This window comes from Asterias amurensis, chromosome 5, assembly GCF_032118995.1.
Source record: "Asterias amurensis chromosome 5, ASM3211899v1".
Lineage (NCBI taxonomy): Eukaryota > Metazoa > Echinodermata > Asteroidea > Forcipulatida > Asteriidae > Asterias > Asterias amurensis.
In genome coordinates, this window is record NC_092652.1 from 27593393 (window position 1) to 27613635 (window position 20243).

At 38.0% G+C, this 20243-nt stretch overlaps 1 protein-coding gene across 4 annotated transcripts in view; it reads left to right on the forward strand.

The window, feature by feature from the left end:
- Nucleotides 1-20243, forward strand: part of LOC139937839 (tetratricopeptide repeat protein 21B-like) — a 23391-nt gene continuing 3148 nt past the window's right edge. The window contains exons 1-30 of one of the 4 annotated variants that reach the window (XM_071933177.1): nt 1-86; nt 1400-1475; nt 1871-2000; nt 2644-2754; nt 4078-4142; nt 4917-5018; nt 5395-5483; nt 6100-6294; nt 6553-6637; nt 6730-6828; nt 7059-7251; nt 7606-7703; nt 8382-8582; nt 9343-9558; nt 10008-10079; nt 10457-10684; nt 11536-11690; nt 12303-12386; nt 13070-13253; nt 13426-13564; nt 13965-14091; nt 14584-14649; nt 15149-15362; nt 15879-15960; nt 16628-16778; nt 17398-17559; nt 18257-18320; nt 18588-18713; nt 19230-19343; nt 19683-19793. In XM_071933177.1, coding sequence (XP_071789278.1) covers nt 1449-1475; nt 1871-2000; nt 2644-2754; nt 4078-4142; nt 4917-5018; nt 5395-5483; nt 6100-6294; nt 6553-6637; nt 6730-6828; nt 7059-7251; nt 7606-7703; nt 8382-8582; nt 9343-9558; nt 10008-10079; nt 10457-10684; nt 11536-11690; nt 12303-12386; nt 13070-13253; nt 13426-13564; nt 13965-14091; nt 14584-14649; nt 15149-15362; nt 15879-15960; nt 16628-16778; nt 17398-17559; nt 18257-18320; nt 18588-18713; nt 19230-19343; nt 19683-19793 — 3690 coding nt within the window. In that variant the 5' untranslated portion in view covers nt 1-86; nt 1400-1448. Of the gene's footprint in view, nt 87-1399; nt 1476-1870; nt 2001-2643; nt 2755-3021; nt 3087-3159; nt 3253-3693; nt 3765-4077; nt 4143-4916; nt 5019-5394; nt 5484-6099; nt 6295-6552; nt 6638-6729; nt 6829-7058; nt 7252-7605; nt 7704-8381; nt 8583-9342; nt 9559-10007; nt 10080-10456; nt 10685-11535; nt 11691-12302; nt 12387-13069; nt 13254-13425; nt 13565-13964; nt 14092-14583; nt 14650-15148; nt 15363-15878; nt 15961-16627; nt 16779-17397; nt 17560-18256; nt 18321-18587; nt 18714-19229; nt 19344-19682; nt 19794-20243 lie in introns of those variants that run through there. The other 3 variants (XM_071933179.1, XM_071933180.1, XM_071933178.1) reach the window with 3 other exon arrangements.

Consider the following 20243-nt stretch of genomic DNA (forward strand, 5'->3'; position numbering starts at 1 on the left):
CCATTTTACCAGATCAAATCTTCGTACACCGCTAGCGAATGAAACTTGAAAGGAGCAATCGTTTATTGTTTTATCGTCATACAGTGGTGAGTAATTTTGTTCCTAATAAAAACAAGAAATCATAGATGGTTTCTACTTCTGTAATGATGAAGGAACTCTCTGTCACATCATGTTGTTATTGACGTAAATTAAGTCTGATTCTGCTGTCTGATGATGATGATGATTGATGGTGGCCTTATCATAAAATTATCCTTATTATATTATGACTTTTTTACTAAGTTTACTTTAGTTTTAACATGGAGGAAAAATGCGAATAAATTAGCCTCCATGGTTTTAGTTAGAGCTTGTTGGCAGTGCCAAGGAATTCTGGAGGAATGATACCCGAACTTTTATTTAGATCTTAACAGAAAGAACTCCCTTGGTAAAGTTATGCTATCAATTCAAGTTAAAATGTTTTGATTAATGTTAGGCCCCCTATGTGCATCCAGTTATATTTGTATTCACCAGTTGTGGTAGGCCTTTATAGATGCATAGTTTTGGTAGGTCTATGCATGTAGGGCCTGTAAAGCTTTGTCTAAACTGCCTTCTCGGTCATGTGGTAATTCAATGTTTACTGTGTCTGTAAAAGCTAACACTGATTTCTTAATGACCGTAGAATAGAAGTATTGTTGTCTAGTTACTGTAGTTGCGATAACGTAACCCTCCTGGCGACAGCGTAGCCGGACCTCCGGCTACGCCATCGGTAGAAGGGTTACGTTATCCCTGGCTACGCCGTCGGCAGGAGGGTTACGTTATCGCAACTATAGTTACTGAACCACATGTTTACACCAAATATATTATAATATGAGTGAAATTGTTGGACCGGGAGTTTGCGTTTCCCTTGACACGAAGATCATCACTAGTCTAAACAATGACTCCTATTTCTTGGCAGTGTCACCACCTGATGTGAAGATTTGCCACGGGGCCTACCATTTGCATTTAAATCACACGATTTGTGTGTTGGGGCGGGGGTGGTCATTACCAAACACTGATATTTTCTTAGTTGCGATAACATAACCCTCCTCCCGATGGCGTAGCCTTCGGGAGGGGGGTAGCTGTCGGGAGGAGGGTAGCTGTCGGGAGGAGGGTAGCTGTCGGGAGGAGGGTAGCTGTCGGGAGGAGGGTAGCTGTCGGGAGGAGGGTAGCTGTCGGGAGGAGGGTAGCTGTCGGGAGGAGGGTAGCTGTCGGGAGGAGGGTAGCTGTCGGGAGGAGGGTTACGTTATCGAAACTTATCTTTTCTGTAACCCAGTGGAATTTCGTATACAGAAGGACATCAGAAAGTACTTGAGTACTTTGTGTGTAGGCAATTTAACCAATTCATATTGGTTAAAAAATCTAAAGTTGTTTCTTGTTTTTGTAGGTTTAATACTCGTGTGTGGCAAGTCAGGTGACTCATTTTTTTCTTCACCATGGCAGACACCGATTCAGCCACATTGGTAAGTAATCAAAAATGACGTGTTTCTTTCCCTGCCTTTCCCCTCAGTGGACCCTGGTTCGAATCCCACCTCGGACAAGAGAGTTGCAGTTAGATCGGGTTTTCCTTCCCTGCTTGATTGTGTGAAGTAGCTAACCTATAAGAACAATCTACAAAATTAGAAATGACTTGCTAAATATGACTTTTTAAACTACACTTTGTCAGTCTGATTGTTCACAGGGGCAACAGAGGCTGGTCATGGCCCTGGTGCCCCTTGAAATGTTCTTGCCCTTTCAAGAATGAAGTAGCTTATAAAAAATAATCTACACAGTTAGAAAAAGTAAACACCATAATATGGTGTAACTGTAAATAATGTTAATAATTTAATTTTGTTTGTTTTATTATTTTCTGTTTCAGGCTGCTGTGAGCTACTATTGCCAAGAGAAGCTCTATCGTCATATGCAAACAGTGGCTCTAGAAGCAATCAAGAAATATGGAACCGATCCTGTACTCCTCTTCTTCAAGGCATATGGTCTCATCTTAGAAGGTAAAAGAACTGTTGAATCTTTCAGGGGATTAAGTAAAAAGTTGGTTCAGTGGTTTCTTTGCCTGTCTTTGACTTCAGTGGACTATGGCTCGAATCCTGCATCAGACGGAAGAGTTGCAGTAGATTTTGTTTTCAGTCTCTACCTAATGATTACTGAGGTTTTTCCCATTTGGGTTTTTCTCCTACATCTAAAATTTAACATTTTTGTTTCCTATCCTTCTGTTTTTATACTTTCTTTCAAGTTTGAGATCACGGTTATTTGCAAATTGCCCCCCCCCCCCAATCGATTGGCTAATTCAAGCAAGTGGCAATCTCAGACTTGACCCTCGTAACTGAAATTTACATAACTATACAGATGGCCAATCATCAAGAGCCCACAGTAATCTTTTTGGCCTTTTTCTATAACAAATAGGTTGCAATAACTTTGAAAGAATTTTCTGTTTTAATTCATTGGCAATATTTTGAATTTTAGAACCAGATTCATTTTTTTTTTTTTTTTTTTTAATTACTGAGCAGTGGCAGAGTGCTGTTCCTAAAATGTAAAAATGCCATCATTTTAAATACCTCCCTATATTTGGATCAAAGTTTCAATTCTTTTTGTTAGCAATGACTCTCATCATTTGATTTTGGTCATCTACTTCAGATCGTTTGGCTGAGGGAATGAGAGAGCTGGAAGGCATCAAAGACAAACCTGATTTAGTTCTGTGTACAACGATGGCTCTTATGTACTCCCATAAGAGATGCAAGACTGTGGGTAGGTCATTAAAGACAAACCTGATTTAGTTCTGTGTATTACGATGGCTCTTATGTACTCTCATAAGAGATGCAAGACTGTGGGTAGGTCATTAAAGACAAACCTGATTTAGTTCTGTGTACAACGATGGCTCTTATGTACTCCCATAAGAGATGCAAGACTGTGGGTAGGTCATTAAAGACAAACCTGATTTAGTTCTGTGTACAACAATGGCTCTTATGTACTCTCATAAGAGATGCAAGACTGTGGGTAGGTCATTAAAGACAAACCTGATTTAGTTCTGTGTACAACGATGGCTCTTATGTACTCCCATAAGAGATGCAAGACTGTGGGTAGGTCATTAAAGACAAACCTGATTTAGTTCTGTGTACAACGATGGCTCTTATGTACTCTCATAAGAGATGCAAGACTGTAGGTAGGTCATTAAAGACAAACCTGATTTAGTTCTGTGTACAAGGATAGCTCTTATGTACTCCCATAAGAGATGCAAGACTGTGGGTAGGTCATTAAAGACAAACCTGATTTAGTTCTGTGTACAAGGATGGCTCTTATGTACTCTCATAAGAGATGCAAGACTGTGGGTAGGTCATTAAAGACAAACCTGATTTAGTTCTGTGTACAATGATGGCTCTTACATTGTATGTACTCTCATAAGAGATGCAAGACTGTGGGTAGGTCATTAAAGACAAACCTGATTTAGTTCTGTGTACAACGATGGCTCTTACATTGTATGTACTCTCATAAGAGATGCAAGACTGTGGGTAGGTCATTAAAGACAAACCTGATTTAGTTCTGTGTACAACGATGGCTCTTATGTACTCTCATAAGAGAAGCAAGACTGTGGGTAGGTCATTAAAGACAAACCTGATTTAGTTCTGTGTACTAAGATGGCTCTTATGTACTCTCATAAGAGAAGCAAGACTGTGGGTAGGTCATTAAAGACAAACCTGATTTAGTTCTGTGTACTAAGATGGCTCTTATGTACTCTCATAAGAGATGCAAGACTGTGGGTAGGTCATTCGGCATTTGTGTGATGAACTTAAACACTAGAAGCCAAAACTACAGAAAACACTATTTAAAAAATGTAAAAAAAAAATAGTGGAACTACTTCAAAACATTCACACACACCAATGGACCCAAATACTAGAAACCAGTGCAACAGTAGTATAGGAAACAACCATAAAAAATTGTTTTAAAAAAAATTTAAAAAATGACTCAAACCTACCGCAACCATATTTATTAAACCATTTATTTTGTTGTAAAGATCTATTTAAGAATGTTAAACAAATTCACTCGGATTTTAAACTGTTGTCTTGGTAACAGATAGAGAAGCAGTTCAGGAGTTGGATGCCAGACTGAAAGAAGAACGCAAACATGCCGGAGAGAAGGTAGGTATTTTATTTTTCAATTATTTTTTAAAATAATTTTGAACTTAAAGCCATTGGACCCTTTCGGTACAGAAAAAAAAAATAAAGTTCACAGATTTACAAATGTCTTATAGGGTTTACAGAAGGTAGTGGTGAAAGACTTCCCTTTAAATATTATTCCATGAAATGCTTTACTTTTTGAGACAACAGTAAAACAATATCAATTCTCGTTAGCGAAATATACAGATTTATTTTAAACACATGTCATGACACGGCGAAACGCGCGGATACACGGGTGGGTTTTCCCGTTATTTTCTCCAGACTCCGATGACCGATTGAGCCTAAATTTTCACAGGTTTGTTATTTGATATAGAAGTTGTGATACACAAAGTGTGGGCCTTGGACAATACTGTTTACCGAAAGGGTCCAATGGCTTTAATGCCTCCTCCCCTCAAGCAAATATATTAAGGAAAGTTAACATGGGGCCAGTAAGGTCAGTTGGTAGAGCCTCATCTGTTAATCCATAGGTCATTGGTTCAAATTTTGCTCTAGTCAATGCATGGGGCTTGTATGGTAGAGCCTCATCTGTTAATCCATAGGTCATTGGTTCAAATTCTGCTCTAGTCAATGCATGGGGCTTGTATGGTAGAGCCTCATCTGTTAATCCATAGGTCATTGGTTCAAATTCTGCTCTAGTCAATGTTTATTTGTTCATCTTAAATGACCTTTTCCTGATTTTTAAACCTGACTGTAACATTTATTTTTTAACAATGTTATAATTGATTTTGTTTACAGGGTCTATATTTTGCAGCGATGTTTTTGTGGCATACAGGTCGACATGATAAAGCTAGAGAATATGTTGACAGAATGTTGAAGCTATCACAGGGTGCTAAAGAGGTACAGTCAAATTAGTCACTTTTTTTTGTACAATTGTTTAAACTACATATTTTTGTGGTACTTTCCATTCATTTTAACATTTTCCCTTGATCTATTTGTACTTTCATGCCTACTAGAATTGGCCTAAGGGGATAACTTTACAACATGAAGTTATTGATGGTGACAAAGGCTACGGTATGACCCCAAATCGACTACAGTAAGAAGAAAAAGAAAGATTTACAGAGAAAGAAACATGGACAAATTTATTTGATATTATTAGCTGCCCGTAGAAACAATAACATACACAGCTGTTCGACAGCCTCAGTTACCAATTTGGACATTGTTAAACCATTGAGCTGTATGTTTTAACTGATTTCTATATTGCATTGATATATAGGGCCAGGTCCTGAGAGGGTGGATTGATTTGACATGCGGCAGGGACACGTTCGTCAAGAAGTCTGGAAAATACTTTGAAGATGCTCTTAGGTAACTATCTCTATGGAATGTGCAACTCAAACTCCTGAGTTTCCTCTGGTTTATCTCAGAAACCATACACTCTCAAATGAGAGTCAAGATAAGATAGAGCATCTAGCATCATCTCACGAACCCCTCTATTTGTTAGACTCTCTGCCTCCTTAGTAACTCTCTTTTACTGATACTTCCATCAAAGGTGTGCAGAAGGTCTTCAATTCGTTGTCCCTTCTCTACACACCTTTAATAGCGCTACACGCTTTGCCACACTATCTCCCCTCCACTGTATATGTTCCAAAAACTGGCTGATATACTCCTGGCTTATTTTCCTTGAGGAGCATACTGCTGAGCTTTGAAACTCCAAACCTGCATCTTGTGTTCCACCATCTTAGAATCTATTCCAGTCTAAGATGAGCATATACCTGTTCTCTCTTTTATTTGTCTTGATTTTTCTTGCAGCCTTCTCATTGAATGGCACTTATATCTTGTGGGTGATTTTTGTTTAGAATTTCTTTAAAAATATGTGGCATCACCACCACAAAATTACTTCTCGTGCACACCCTAGATCAATTTGATTCCCAGTTTAGATTATTGTAAATTACTCACAAAGCTTTTTATTTCCATTCGACAGCGGTGCATCTAAGAATGTTGAGGCATTGATTGGTAAATCTCGTTACTTCACTCTGAGACACAATTATAGCGGAGCTCTTGATCTGATCAACCAAGCCGTGGTATCGTACCCTGGATTCATGCCAGCACTGATTGAGAAAATGAGACTACTCATGGCGCTACAGGATTGGGAACAGACTGTTGAGACAGCCCAGAGGTAAGTTACTCAGTGAGCTAGTGAGACACTTGAATAGAAGGAATTGAGTGAGCGTTGAGATTCATGACAGCACTCATTGAGAAGATGAGACTACTCATGGTTCTACCGGATTGGGAACAGAACTTGGTCTTAATCGGTTGTTTAAATCCATGCAGGGTTGTGGCTGTGCGCTAAAGGAAACACACTACGACCGTGTCAGTTTTATTACCTATTTGTTTATTTCTTTATTAATGATTGTTATTTGATTGAATTAAACAGAGCATTGAGTCAGCAATCCAGTTGTATTGAAGCAGTGAGAATGGAGATTCTGTATCTCCTCTGTAGGGAAGGCAACTATGAAGAGGTGAGATACTCATTTTATTATTGAATCCTACCTCATTTTTTTATTTTATTGTACCTACCTCATTTCAATGTCCTTTTCTTTTTGTACTTCAGGCCGTACAAAGACTAGGAGAATTGATTCAACTACTGGATCGATTTGAGCCAAAGAACGCCTACATCTTTTGGCATCTATCTTTGGTGTATTGTAGAGTGGTAAGCTTAAACAGTGTTTCTTACATTCGCATCCAGTTTAATTCAATTCAATCCGATTAAAAAAAACTTTATTCATCCTTAGTTTAAAAAGGAATGTGAATAGATACCTTCTCTTTCTTTGAATATTCTTGAGATTTCTTGTAGCTTTCACCTTTAATTACCCTTTGGCCTTGTGTTGGGTCATTTTTATAAGGAAAAAGCTTATTATTTACTTCTTTTTGTTTTTGCAGTGTGGTCGCAACCAGCAGGTTCTTCAACAAACGTCCTCCATGGTTGAGAGAGCCGTTTCTTTAGAAGCTAAGAATGCAGAGTTTAAGACAGAAGTAGGATATGAACTTCTTCTCCAGAACAAACCCCGAGATGCTATGAAGTATTATCGGAGTGCTATGAAGCAAGATGAAACTAGTGTGACTGCCCTCACAGGTTAGGCTCGATAAACACTTATTTACTCACAACTCATTACTCTAGTCAAAACATTATTGTTTCAATTATTCATAAAATAAGAATGTAATTTATATGATTCAGTGGTATGGTTTGGCCGAGCCAACAAGGGCACCAAAGTTCTGGTATTTCAGAGTTTGCATTCCAGTCTGGTCTTGACACTTGTGTTTTGCTAAAAGAATGGGTTTACCCTGGAGCCATATAATTCAAAAACTTGTGAACATTTTCTAAACAAATTATTAAAGTGTTTTGAGACTATGTAGATAAAAATAGAAGTGCTCTATATAAACTAAAAGGGCTAAATATAAACCATTTTTATTATTTATTTCTCTTCAGGAATCATTAAGTGTCAGCTTCTTGAGGACCATCTTGATGATGCAGAACAACAATTGGAATTCCTTAGTGAGATTCAAGAATCCATTGGAAAATCAGCAGTGAGTTTTATTCTCATGTATCTTTTTAACTGACCCCTTCTACTCTCTGGTCAGTGGAAAAAAAACATTGCTGTCTCGTAGTTAAAGATTTCAAGAAAATATATCCTTTAGAATATTTAGAAGTCGTCTACAATCTAAAATATATTTTTTTACTTCAATGTTTGTGTTGGGGATAAACTGGCCACTGCTTTTGCATCACTTGTATTATACAAACTTAGGAGTGTAACCATCCTTACTCCCAGCTGAGAAGCTGAATTGCAAAAGATGTGGTTAAAACAGGTTTGAACCACCGGCATGTAAAGGTGTGTTTGGTAGCCAATACATGAACGAATAGGTAGAATAGCCAGAGATCAACAATTTTTGAAATTTTGAGAGAGAGGAAAGCTGGAGGGCTTGGAGAAAAACTCTTGCTGCGCAGGAGAGAACCAAAGTACAACTGTTCTTACATATTGCCTTAGCTGAGAATCATACTAGGGCCACAGTAGTGAGAAGCAAGCGCTTAATGCAATAGCTACATGCATACTCTCTCGCTGCTGTCTTATAAAGCAGGCTTTCTCTGCTTCCAAAATAAAACAGTTAACTTCACTTTGAGGCAACTTGTTTTCCTTGTACAGTTTTATAAAAGATACAATAACCAAAATCTGTCACAAACTAACACCATATGATTGACTCATACAGGATATTCTGTTTCTGCGAGCTGTCCTGGCTCGTAAACGTGGTAAGACTACAGAGGAAGTAGTAACATTACTGAATGAAGCAAGCACAACACACTTTGGAGCTTTGAAAGGAATCCCACTAGGAATTGATTATTATTCTCAGATGAATCCAGACTTTGTTCTAGAGTTGGTCAAGGAATATCTCAACTTTGCTCCTACCGAGGTAAGATGAAGAGATTATAAATTGGATTCATAATAATAGTAATATTTAATGTGGACTTTCCTTTAGAACTGATATCTGTAAATTGGGATGCTCATGGCGCATAAACATACCTCCTTTATTGGCCTATTTAGATGATTCCTGACACCAACTCAGCTCACTTGGGAGTATTTAGCTCCTGCTGCTTAATAAGTAGTGCACCTAGCTAAATCAATCTCAAGAACCACCTCTGCCCTAACAGGTACCCATTTACTCCCGGGTTGAGAGAAGCAATTAAAGTGACGTTTTTTGCTTGAGGAGGCAAGTGTCATGACCAGAATTCGAGCCCACATCCCAATGACTTGGCATTCAGAGCTTGAGTTTGGTGTACCAGACTGCTTGGCCATAACACACCATAAGCCAACCTTACCAAAATTCTTGAGTGATTCACAAGTTTAATAACAACTTCAGCTGATGAATAAGAAGAATAGTCAACTTGTGGGTACAACCATGTGATATCTTTTGAGTGTGTGTTGCCTCTGAAAAGAGCCGGTTTGGTCTCGACATTTCAAACAGTATGCTCTGCTGGTCTTCAGGGGAATGCTGATTAGTTCTTTTTTCTTTAACACTTATGCTGTAGAAAACTGTACAAAAATAAGTGTGTTTAGCCATTTTTTGTTCTTCAAAGTTGCACATTGGTCATAAGAATTCAATTTGTTCATTCATTATTCAAACAGAAACACTCCATGACCTGTTACTAATATGTTTTTTATTCTTCCTACAGCCTCAAGCCGCTGGTCAGCCGGTCAGTCCAATCCTAAGCCGATGTACCTCCATCTTGGAGCCAATAACTAAAGCCATGCCAGGATTATTAGAAGCTTTATATCTCCTGAGTCGAGTTCGATTTCTATCGGGACAGACGGAGTCAGCTCAGAGTAGTCTGCAACATTGTTTGGATAAAAACCCACAGTTTGCTGATGCACATCTACTTATGGCACAGGTTTGTTGTAGTTTTAGGTGATGTCACATAGCTTGCTGGGCGCTGCCATGTTTGGCTCAAGCTTACATGACGGTGACACATATGGTAGTTCAGCTTAACAATACTAGGAGTAGTCTAAAATAACAGAGGTTGTAAGCTACACTTTATAAGTAAGAAATGCGCTACGACTGTCAGGCAAATTTCAAAAGAGGGCAGTTGAGCTGCAAACAAAGGTTGCATGGTATAAAGCTAGTTGTAGTACTCATGTAGCCAACACGCTCACTCATTACGGTATGTGCAGGTATCCATGACATAAACCTAGGTATTATAAGTACATATGAAGAGAAAACATTTAGCTTGTCCTCTCTTATCATGTGACTACCTTGGATGTTTTGTTGTATGGACAAAATGGTAAACAAATTGTCTTTGTTATCTCCTATAATGTGTTTGTTTCATCCTTTCTGATGTAGATTCATCTAGATGCAGGGAACTACAAACAATCTTCACAGTCTCTGGAAATGGGTCTCAGCTACAACTTTGAGGTCAGTAAAAAGAAAATGCAACCGAAACCCTCCAAAGTCCTCAGATTTCTCCTTCATTTGAAAGTGGTTCTCAGAAGACTGTAGGCCTCAATTGCTTAGCACTGGGCCAGTCAAACCAATCTTATATGCAGATCCAAAAAAAGGTTAAATTCAACTAGAAAAATATGTATATATGTATAAATTTTCTCTCCTGAAGACGCTCAGAACATACTGATAGAAACCTTTAGATGTTATAAAGCTGGTTGTTTTCAGAACCATCGTCATCTTGTAAGAGAATTTTCATGGAGATGAAGTTACTGCAAACCTCACTAGATTCTTCTTCATAAAATATTTCATAAACCATTTGAGTGATTGATTGTTTGTTTATTTGTTGACAGGTGCGTGAGATGCCCATGTATCACATGATCAAAGCTAAAGCTCAGCGTAAACTCAATCAACTAGATGATTGCGTTAAGACTCTACAGAGCGCTATGCAGTTACCCGGAGTCAAACATAGGGTAGCCTCAGCATCTAAGAGGGCTGGTAAGGTACGCCCCATCTCAACCAGTGATAGAGTCTCTGTGTATTTGGAGCTGGCTGATGCCTACAGATTGACTGATGCTCAGGTGAGTTGTAGTGCGTGATATAGACCTCATTATAGTGCCTCATGAGAGGGTAGTTAGTGAGGTGTCACTCCTGTATGTGGGAGCTGGCTGATGCCTACAGGTTGACTGATGCTCAGGTAAGTGGTGCCTCTCATATACATGTAGACCTCATCATTACAGTGCCTCATATAGACCTCATTATAGTGCCTTATTAGAGGGTAGTTAGTGAGGTGTCACTCCTGTGGGAGCTGGCTGATACCTACAGATTGACTGATGCTCAGGTGAGTTGTAGTGCCTGATATAGACCTCATTATAGTGCCTCATGAGAGGGTAGTTAGTGAGGTGTCACTCCTGTATGTGGGAGCTGGCTGATGCCTACAGATTGACTGATGCTCAGGTGAGTTGTAGTGCCTGATATAGACCTCATTATAGTGCCTCATGAGAGGGTAGTTAGTGAGGTGTCACTCCTGTATGTGGGAGCTGGCTGATGCCTACAGATTGACTGATGCTCAGGTAAGTGGTACCTCTCATATAGACCTCATAGTTACAGTGCTTCATATAGACCTCATTATAGTGCCTCATAAGAAAGAATGAATGCATATGACATTGAGAGGAACTGTACACATGAGTGCCTCTTCCGAAACTAGGATTTCTTATTTGTTTTCTGATTGTGACATGTTGTACAAGACATTATGCCTCATAGCTCAGTTGGTAGAGCATCTGCCCGGACTGTCAGGGTCTTGGGTTCAACTCCTAATGAGGACCATTTGATTTTTCTCTCATGCCATGTTTGAACATTATATCTTGTGAGGCTAATTCAACAATACCTAGAAACCTGCTCCACATTGAAGTACCTCATTCTATCTTTACAGCATGAGGCAGCTAAGGTGATGCAAGATGCAATTAATGAGTTCAGTGGGACCCCAGAGGAGGTACGCATCACTATCGCTAACTCAGACCTCGCCTTAGGAAGAGGAGATACAGAACAAGCTCTGTCAATGTTGAGAAATGTGGGATCTGATCAAAGGTACGATGCTGTTAAGTTTACATTTGTTACCAGAGCATCCCGTCTGTGCAAAATCATGCATCTCGATTTTGCATAAATGTTGTATTTTACAAGAAAATGATCCTTGGTGCATAAGCGTTGTTGTATCTCGGTAACTATTAGTTTAGTGCGTTCAGGTAATCGTTCGATATGATGTTTTGACACTAGTAATCTTGCTCAGAATTTAAATCTCATTTTAGGAGATTTTTGTACAACATATCTATAACACCTAACGGTTTGTAAAGTGTAGGAGCACAATCTGCAGCCAACCATGCCAGTAAACACCAGGGCAAAACCCCTCTTTTAATAATAATTGTACTAGGTTCTTTCAGTTGCACTACACAACACACAGGACCAACAGCTTTTCTTCCCATCCGAAGGACACAGCAATAATGGTCGAGTGTCTTTCTTTAAGACACAGGTGTCTTGAGTGTGACGCACTAGACCCTTCAGCTATGACAATACAGGAATGAACTTTGCTGAAACACACAAACCAATCAGTTTGATTAAATTGCAACAGAAATAAACAGAATGAAGATTAATGCATTATTTCAGATTACATCAAGCAGTAAATGATCAATATTTTCTTCACAGTTATTTTGTTTCAGCGCGGGTGAAGATGGCGGACATTTATCTAAATCATCGCAAAGATAAACGACTTTATGCCGGTTGTTACAGGTGGGTGTATGATAAAGAAATGTTTCATAATGACTCTCACAAATGGTTTCAGTTAACTTTGTCTCAGTGATGATGTGGAACTATAACGAAATATTTAGCCCGCCTGTGGGGGTAACCGAGTGAAGTGAGTGAACTGAATGAACTAATTATTGACTTGTGTTGTTAATCCATCATCAGCTAGAGTAAAGTATGACCCAATAGTGAGTTACAACAAAAATTAGCTGGTTCGACCAAATGCTTTCTCTAATATTTCTTGTAAAATTTCTCGCAACACTTTTGATCATTCCCTCAGTACCAAACGTAACATTACAATCGTTCTTACAATCATAAAAAAAACATACTTTTGATTTACAGATTTTCATTACATGGTGTTACCGCAAACCTTTCTACAATGTATATCAAATTTCCACCATGCAAAGTTTCAAATCCTACTTATAAAAACATGGTAATTTCCTGAACTTGTATTATCAGTTTAATAACATTTCTTCAATAAAAATTGACTTCTGTTAACTCCAGCAGAGGGTTCAAAGGTTAGTAGCGATCAAAGGGCCAGTCATGGCCAAGTTCCCCTATATTTTCAGTGGGTCGCTGACCTAAACATTTATTGATCTCTGAGCTAAACTTCACAAGCAGGTTATGTTAGACTTTTGATGAACATTTTACGACCTTTTGACCTTTCCTAGGGAGCTTGTTGAGAAGAGGCCTAGTCCAGAGACTTCACTGCTATTGGGCGACGCTTATATGAATATTCAAGAACCAGAGAAGGCAATTGAGATTTATGAGTCTGCGCTTAAGAAGAACCCACGTGATAGCGCCCTCGCTAGTAAGATTGGATCGGCGTTGATTAAAACCCACCAATACAGCAAGGTAATCTGAAATCATCTAAAAGTGCTTTATTTGATGTTTAAACATCAAATAATTTTTGGACTAAAAACGATGATATTGTTGCACCTTGGAAATAAAAATGGCAAACAAAAGCACCGAGATGCCTGACATATAATTTTTCAGTAGATATAAAGAATTAAATTTCTCCCATTAGGCCATCAATTATTATGAGGCAGCCTTGAAGACCGGAGGACAGAGTTTCTTACGTCATGACTTGGCCAACCTCCTTCTGAAGTTACGCCATTTTGAGAAAGCTGAGAAAGTTTTGAAAACTGCTTTGGATCATGAGTCCGGTAAGTCATTGTTTCTCTTCATTTTGAACTTTCAAGTTTCTTGAAACATAAAGGTATTTATCGCGGTTTGGCTTGATCCATTTTTCAAACATTAAAAATGAAAAACCACAATGAAACCTCACTTGAAGAGGGTTCAGGGGGTGGGTTGGTATCCCTGTTATGACATATTTTAAACATTTAAATGAAAACAACAAATTGAAACATTTGGTGACTGAAAGGTCTAGTGCAGGGGTTTGTCTGCTGAGGCATTGGGGTATGGGTTCGAATTCCTGTCTTCATACTTGTGTTCTTGACTATCAGCTAAAATTCACATTTCATTAGAATGATAACTGTGGAGAGAAATAACCCAAGATTGAAACATGATTTTTGTAAGTGTTTGTTTTTATTTCTTTATTTTCAGCCAATGACCTTTCTACTATGATAGATGACTGTAAACTCTTGGTCATGTTGGCTAAAGTTCATCGCCATGCCAACAAGATGGAAGATGCAATGTTGGCTCTTACTAAGGCCAGAGACTTGCAAGCCAGGTACATCACTTTCCTAAATAATGAGAAGTTCAGCTTTTCAGTTGAGTTAAGACTTTCTTGATTTCTGCCTGGTAAAAGAAATCACTGTAACGTTTCAGCTACAAAGATATTCTGCTCTTTATTCTACTTCACTGAGGCTACTGTTCCCAAAAGCTCCTTGGAATCTACAACTCCAGGGGTTAACAAAAGGTGGAAATGCAATCATTTCAACGCATCTCCTGAACTGTGGATCATGCTCACTACACAGTACACACAGGGATGACTCCCAAAATGGTGCAACCAAGATTGGTTGTGGGGGTGTCGTGTGAATTAGGTTTAACTTACACCAGCGTCACATGCAGCTTGTATCTACCCAACTCCCATTTATGATTGTTGGAGTCAAATTACACAAGATAAAGGTCATGATGTCAGGTGAATTAGGCTTAAAGAAGCAGTGTGTGAAACCCTGATATTTTCTTGCTTTTCATTTGTTATGTTTGATTTGATTCATAGAGTATTGAAGAGAGTTCAAGTAGAACAGCCAGATGCAGTTCCTGCTCAGAAAGATCTGGCCACAAGGTATTTGAATGATTTTATATTTCTCGATCTTGTACAATAATTTCAATTATTCTCTACTGTTTTTATGGATTCAGGAAAGTTTTGCTTTCAACAGGTAAAATTATTTTGAAGTTAAATGGTTTAAATGGTTAAAAAGCTTTCATGCTCATGTCAAGTGAATTATTGTTCAATATTTTCTTAGAACACAAGATCACAATGATCAAGACTTAATTATTAATTCATTCCATTTCAGTATGGCTTTAATGAGTTACTGCTTGGTTTATAATTAAAAGCTTGACTAAAGCAACACATTTAAAAATGAACGTTTTTTTTGTTCTTGGACGTACAATCAGACAGAAAAATGCAAAGATGCATCACAAAAAAACCCCACAGTTTGATGGATTTACCATGGATTTACCAATTTGATGGATTTATCACTGTACAGCTAGACTTGTTAATTTACCACATACATATATCATACCATGTTGTAACAATGTGTTTTCCCTATCCCTTGATGCAGCATTTGTTCCCAGATAGCTGAGCATCATAGTACTCAACGAGATTACGAGAAGGCGATTAAACTCTACAAAGAAGCTTTGATTTATAGCGAGCATGACGGGAAAGCTATGTTAGAGTTAGCACGGTTGTACATGGCTAGAGATGAGGTAGATGCATGTCAACATCAGTTGGTTCAACTTCTACAAGGAGATAGGGAAGATGATAATGCTACTGTGGTAAGTAACACCCCCGTTAATGAAGCTCTGATTTATAACGAGCATGACGGGAAAGCTATGTTAGAGTTAGCACGGTTGTATATGGCTAGAGATGAGGTAGATGCATGTCAACATCAGTTGGTTCAACTACTACAAGGAGATAGGGAAGATGATAATGCTACTGTGGTAAGTAACAACCCGTTCAGATAGGTGCTCCAGAGTCGTGCCAAACCAAATTATTTTATGAAACCATAAGGAGCGACTGGATGCGCTGGAAAGATCGACTTTTGCAACAATTTGGAGCAACTCTGGAGCGTCTTGGTTTCAGACGTTGTTCTTGTCCTGGTAAAAAAAGCTTTGTGGCCGGTTGTTTGTGGCTCTTGATCTGTGCTATGTAGGATTTGAAACTGTGCATGGTGGAGATACAATCTAGCAGGAGTGGTACACCATGAAAATGCTGGAATTATTGATGTATTTAAGAAAAAAAATCAAAAGTGTTTTGAACAATGTAAAAAATTTAATTTTTTTTATAAACAGATGATGGCTGATTTGATGTTTAGAAAAGGTGAATACGACCAAGCGACATTTCATTTTGAGCAACTTCTACAAAGATCGCCAGGTATGTAGAATATAGCTGTTTCTTACTTGTCGGCTATTATTTACTACCGCCTCCTTTTGCAGAATTGTATATGCTTCTGCAGCAAAGTCTGGAATCTACAGAAAAATGTAGATTCGTAAACATATTTTAGACTTTTCCTCAAAAGTGTGATGTCATAGAAAGAGTTTAAGAGGATTAGAATTTGTTCAAGTAAGTGGAAGATCAAAGAGAAAAACTTGGTTGTGGTGAACCGACAAAAAAAGTTCTTGTACATAAAAAGTAGTGTTTTATATCTTTTGTATATCAATATTTTGGTAATCGTTATTGAAGATGAATGTCGTATAATTTACCTGTTTAAGTTTTAGTTTCATTTTTGAAAAAATTGAAAAAAGTGAAAATCATATTTTTTCAGGAGTCGCGTAAATCCATTGTAAATGCTAAAACAATTTTGGTCTCACTGAGACAACAATTATTTTTGTGAAATTATATTACTAATTTCTCAAAATTACAGCACCTCAGCAAGTAATATTTTAAGGGAAGCTTTCTACCATCCTTATCTTTAAACCGTGTAAGTTTAATGTCAATCTGTGGACATTGTGTTTTGTGTCCTACAATGAGCTCCCAAACCCTTCAAGAATGCAAAGAATGATGAAGTGATGACGGTTTGTTTCCTCTGTAATGTGCTTAGATCATTATAAGGCACTATCTCGTCTAGTGGATCTATTAAGACGTGCTGGAAAACTGGAAGATGTTCCTGAGTTTCTTGATCAAGCGGAGAAAGCGTCCTCCAGAGCAATCATGGATCCTGGTTTTAACTATTGTAAAGGACTTTATGAATGGTGAGTGGAAAAACCCATTCTTGGTGTTCTCAATGTGGTTCTAATTTGACAACCTACTTCATGTGACGACAGATCATTGGTAGACACCTTGCCATAGTTTGACCTTAGGAGTCCCCCGCTCGTCAATTAGGAGTGAAAACAGTAGCGAACCAGTCAACACACTTTCATTTGTAGTCAGTCTGGGCCAATAACAATTTGGCTTCTAGTCCATATGAATTTGTGAAGGATTGTGGAGCTAATATTGAGGTTCACCAACAAAATCTTCTAAACCTGGAAACTACTTTTTCAAAAAGGGGTACTTATGGAAAATGATTATTGAGAGGTGCATTTCTTTTGAATTCTTTATTACTAATTACTAGTTTTAATTACTAGTAAAATAGTTATTAATCAAAAGGTAAACATTGATATATTTAAAGCATCTTGGGAACACTCTTTCAATAGTCTGAAAAATCAGTAAACTCCTACAGTCTTTGGTATCAATAAAATATTGCTACTGTTTACTGAGGGCCAAATATCATCCCTAACTTTTGTAGTTATTAATACATCATACCCTAAAACACCTGTTGACCTATAGACACCTGTTCATATTTGATGATGTTAGTTTATGGTTTTTCCTCAGGTATATTGGAAATCCTAACGTAGCTTTGAAACATTTCAACATGGCACGTAAAGACAGTGATTGGGGTCGTCTAGCTGTACGGAATATGATTGATATTTGTATCAATCCTGACAATGACACGCTCGGTGGAGAGACATTTGAGACTGTCATTACTGATGCCGCGTAAGTTAATTCATAACTTGACTCTGGTAATCTGTCTATATATTTTTAAATAATGACAAGGAACTAGATGGGGATCTCGAGGAGCCTGAACTAAACATGAAATCGGGTTAGTGTTTTGTAATATCCCTCTCATGAGGCAATCGGGTTAGTGTTTTGTAATATCCCTCTCATGAGGCAATCGGGTTAGTGTTTTGTAATATCCCTCTCATGAGGCAATCGGGTTAGTGTTTTGTAATATCCCTCTCATGAGGCAATCGGGTTAGTGTTTTGTAATATCCCTCTCATGAGGCAATCGGGTTAGTGTTTTGTAATATCCCTCTCATGAGGCAATCGGGTTAGTGTTATGTAATATCCCTCTCATGAGGCAATCGGGTTAGTGTTTTGTAATATCCCTCTCATGAGGCAATCGGGTTAGTGTTTTGTAATATCCCTCTCATGAGGCAATTGTAGTGTCATGACCTGAGCTGGAACCCAAACCTTGATTACTTATTCACCAGAGCTTGAGTCTGGTGCACTAGATTGCTGGGCCATGATTAGTCAACGATACGTCAATCCAAAATGTTTATTGATTAATTATTTGTTAATTTATTGTTACTTTGTTATTATTTTATAATTACGCTTCAAGGGGGTGGGGCAGGGATCATACTACTGTAGACTTTGATCTTAAACAAATTGTTGGATTTTCATTTTTTAACAGAAGTGCAACCGAAAAAGCAGATTCTGAGCAGGTGGCAGTTAGAACAGCAGAGAAACTTATTAAGGTGAGAAATTGTACCAATGAAAGCTAGAGGCAGTTTGACAACTATCATTTCAGCAGCAAATCAGTTTGCATAAGGAGATGTTTATAACAGTTTATGATAATCTACTGAGGAAAACTCATCATGAATATTTTGAAAAACTGTGGATGTAAATCTTGATACTTTTGGTGAGAAAATTTTACAAAAAACTGAAAACAGCACACCAGACATTTGTCTGTAAAAGGGACAAAAATAAGAACTATGTGTGTCTTTCTTTTTGTTAATGACCAGGAGATGAAACCGGTGGCTGGCTCTGAGGATCATAAAACTATGGAGAACTACGTCTTAATATCCTCCAAGTCTAAGGCTAATATTGAGAAGGCGTTGTCTTCATTCATGGAGATGGCTTCTAGTGAGGTACCTTCCAAATTATTCTTCCCTCTTTTTCTAGAATGGGTTTTGGTCACAGACAATTAAGTGATGTCCAGGACTACTTTTATAATAATAATTAACAAGTGCTTTGTTTATGGTCATCTCAAAGCACTTATGTTATTAATGACGGGTTTGCAGAGATCTGCTTGAAATATGAGACCCATTTTTATATTAGTGTAATCTGCAGCCAACCATACAAGAAAACCCTTCTCTACAAGTGTATTTGGGTTCTTGTACTTGCATTACGCAATATTCCTGCGGCTTTGTTCCCATCCAAACAAATGACAAAGCAATTATAATGAAGTGTCTTTCTTAAGGCAAATGTGTCAAGACTAAAACCTGAACACACTCTTAAAAAACATCAGAAAAATGGGTCGGGTGAGGGTTAGGATGACTGCTGGACTGGACACTCCATTTTGAAAATGGTCAAACACAATGTAAAATAATTTGAACACTTGAGGCATCTTTTTGTAGGTGATTAAAGTTTGATTTTTTTTTTAGAGAGAAAACGTCCCAGCGTTGTTAGGAGTTGCTACAGCTTACATGATGCTTAAACAGACACCGAGAGCTCGGAATCAACTCAAGAGAATTGCTAAGATGAACTGGAATCCGGTGGTGAGTTGGAATATTTTGAATCACCAAAAAGATGACTCCATAAATGGCTTCCTAGTCATATAAACATTAAATAAGGTAGTCAGTCAACACTGCTTAGCTTTTATTGGTACCAAGAGTTGTGATTCTTCATCTTTGTAAGGCATAGTTAATGGCCTGACGTCCTACCCTAGTAGAGCAGAGTCTTTCTTTAAGAAGTTCTCTTTTAATCTTCAAGAAATACTTTGTTATGGTTGAAATGTCAGGCCATAAACTAATTTTTGTGCGTTTTTTGTTGATAAGCAGTTCACAACAGCTAATCCTATTTTGTCTTGAAAATTGTATGTCTGGTTTTCTTTTCAGGATGCGGAAGAGTTTGAGAAAAGCTGGCTCCTCTTGGCAGATATTTATATCAACTCTGGCAAATATGACATGGCGACTGAACTACTCCGGAAGTGTCTTCAGCATAACCAGGTATGAAAGACTCAATGAATGAGGTGATGGAGATGTAGAAATCTTAGATTGATCAATCTTTGAACAAGTCTTCTCTAGGACTCAATGAATGAGGTGATGGAGATGTAGAAATCTTAGATTGATCAATCTTTGAACAAGTCTTCTCTAGGACTCAATGAATGAGGTGATGGAGATGTAGAAATCTTAGATTGATCAATCTTTGAACAAGTCTTCTCTAGGACTCAATGAATGAGGTCATGGAGATGTAGAAATCTTAGATTGATCAATCTTTGAACAAGTCTTCTCTAGGACTCAATGAATGAGGTCATGGAGATGTATAAATCTTAGATAGAATATTATCAATCTTTGAACAAGTCTTCTCTAGTACTTGACACCAAATGGGTTGATATATAAATCTAAGATAGATAGTTTATTAATCATTGAACAAGTAAATACTTGGAACTGAACGGG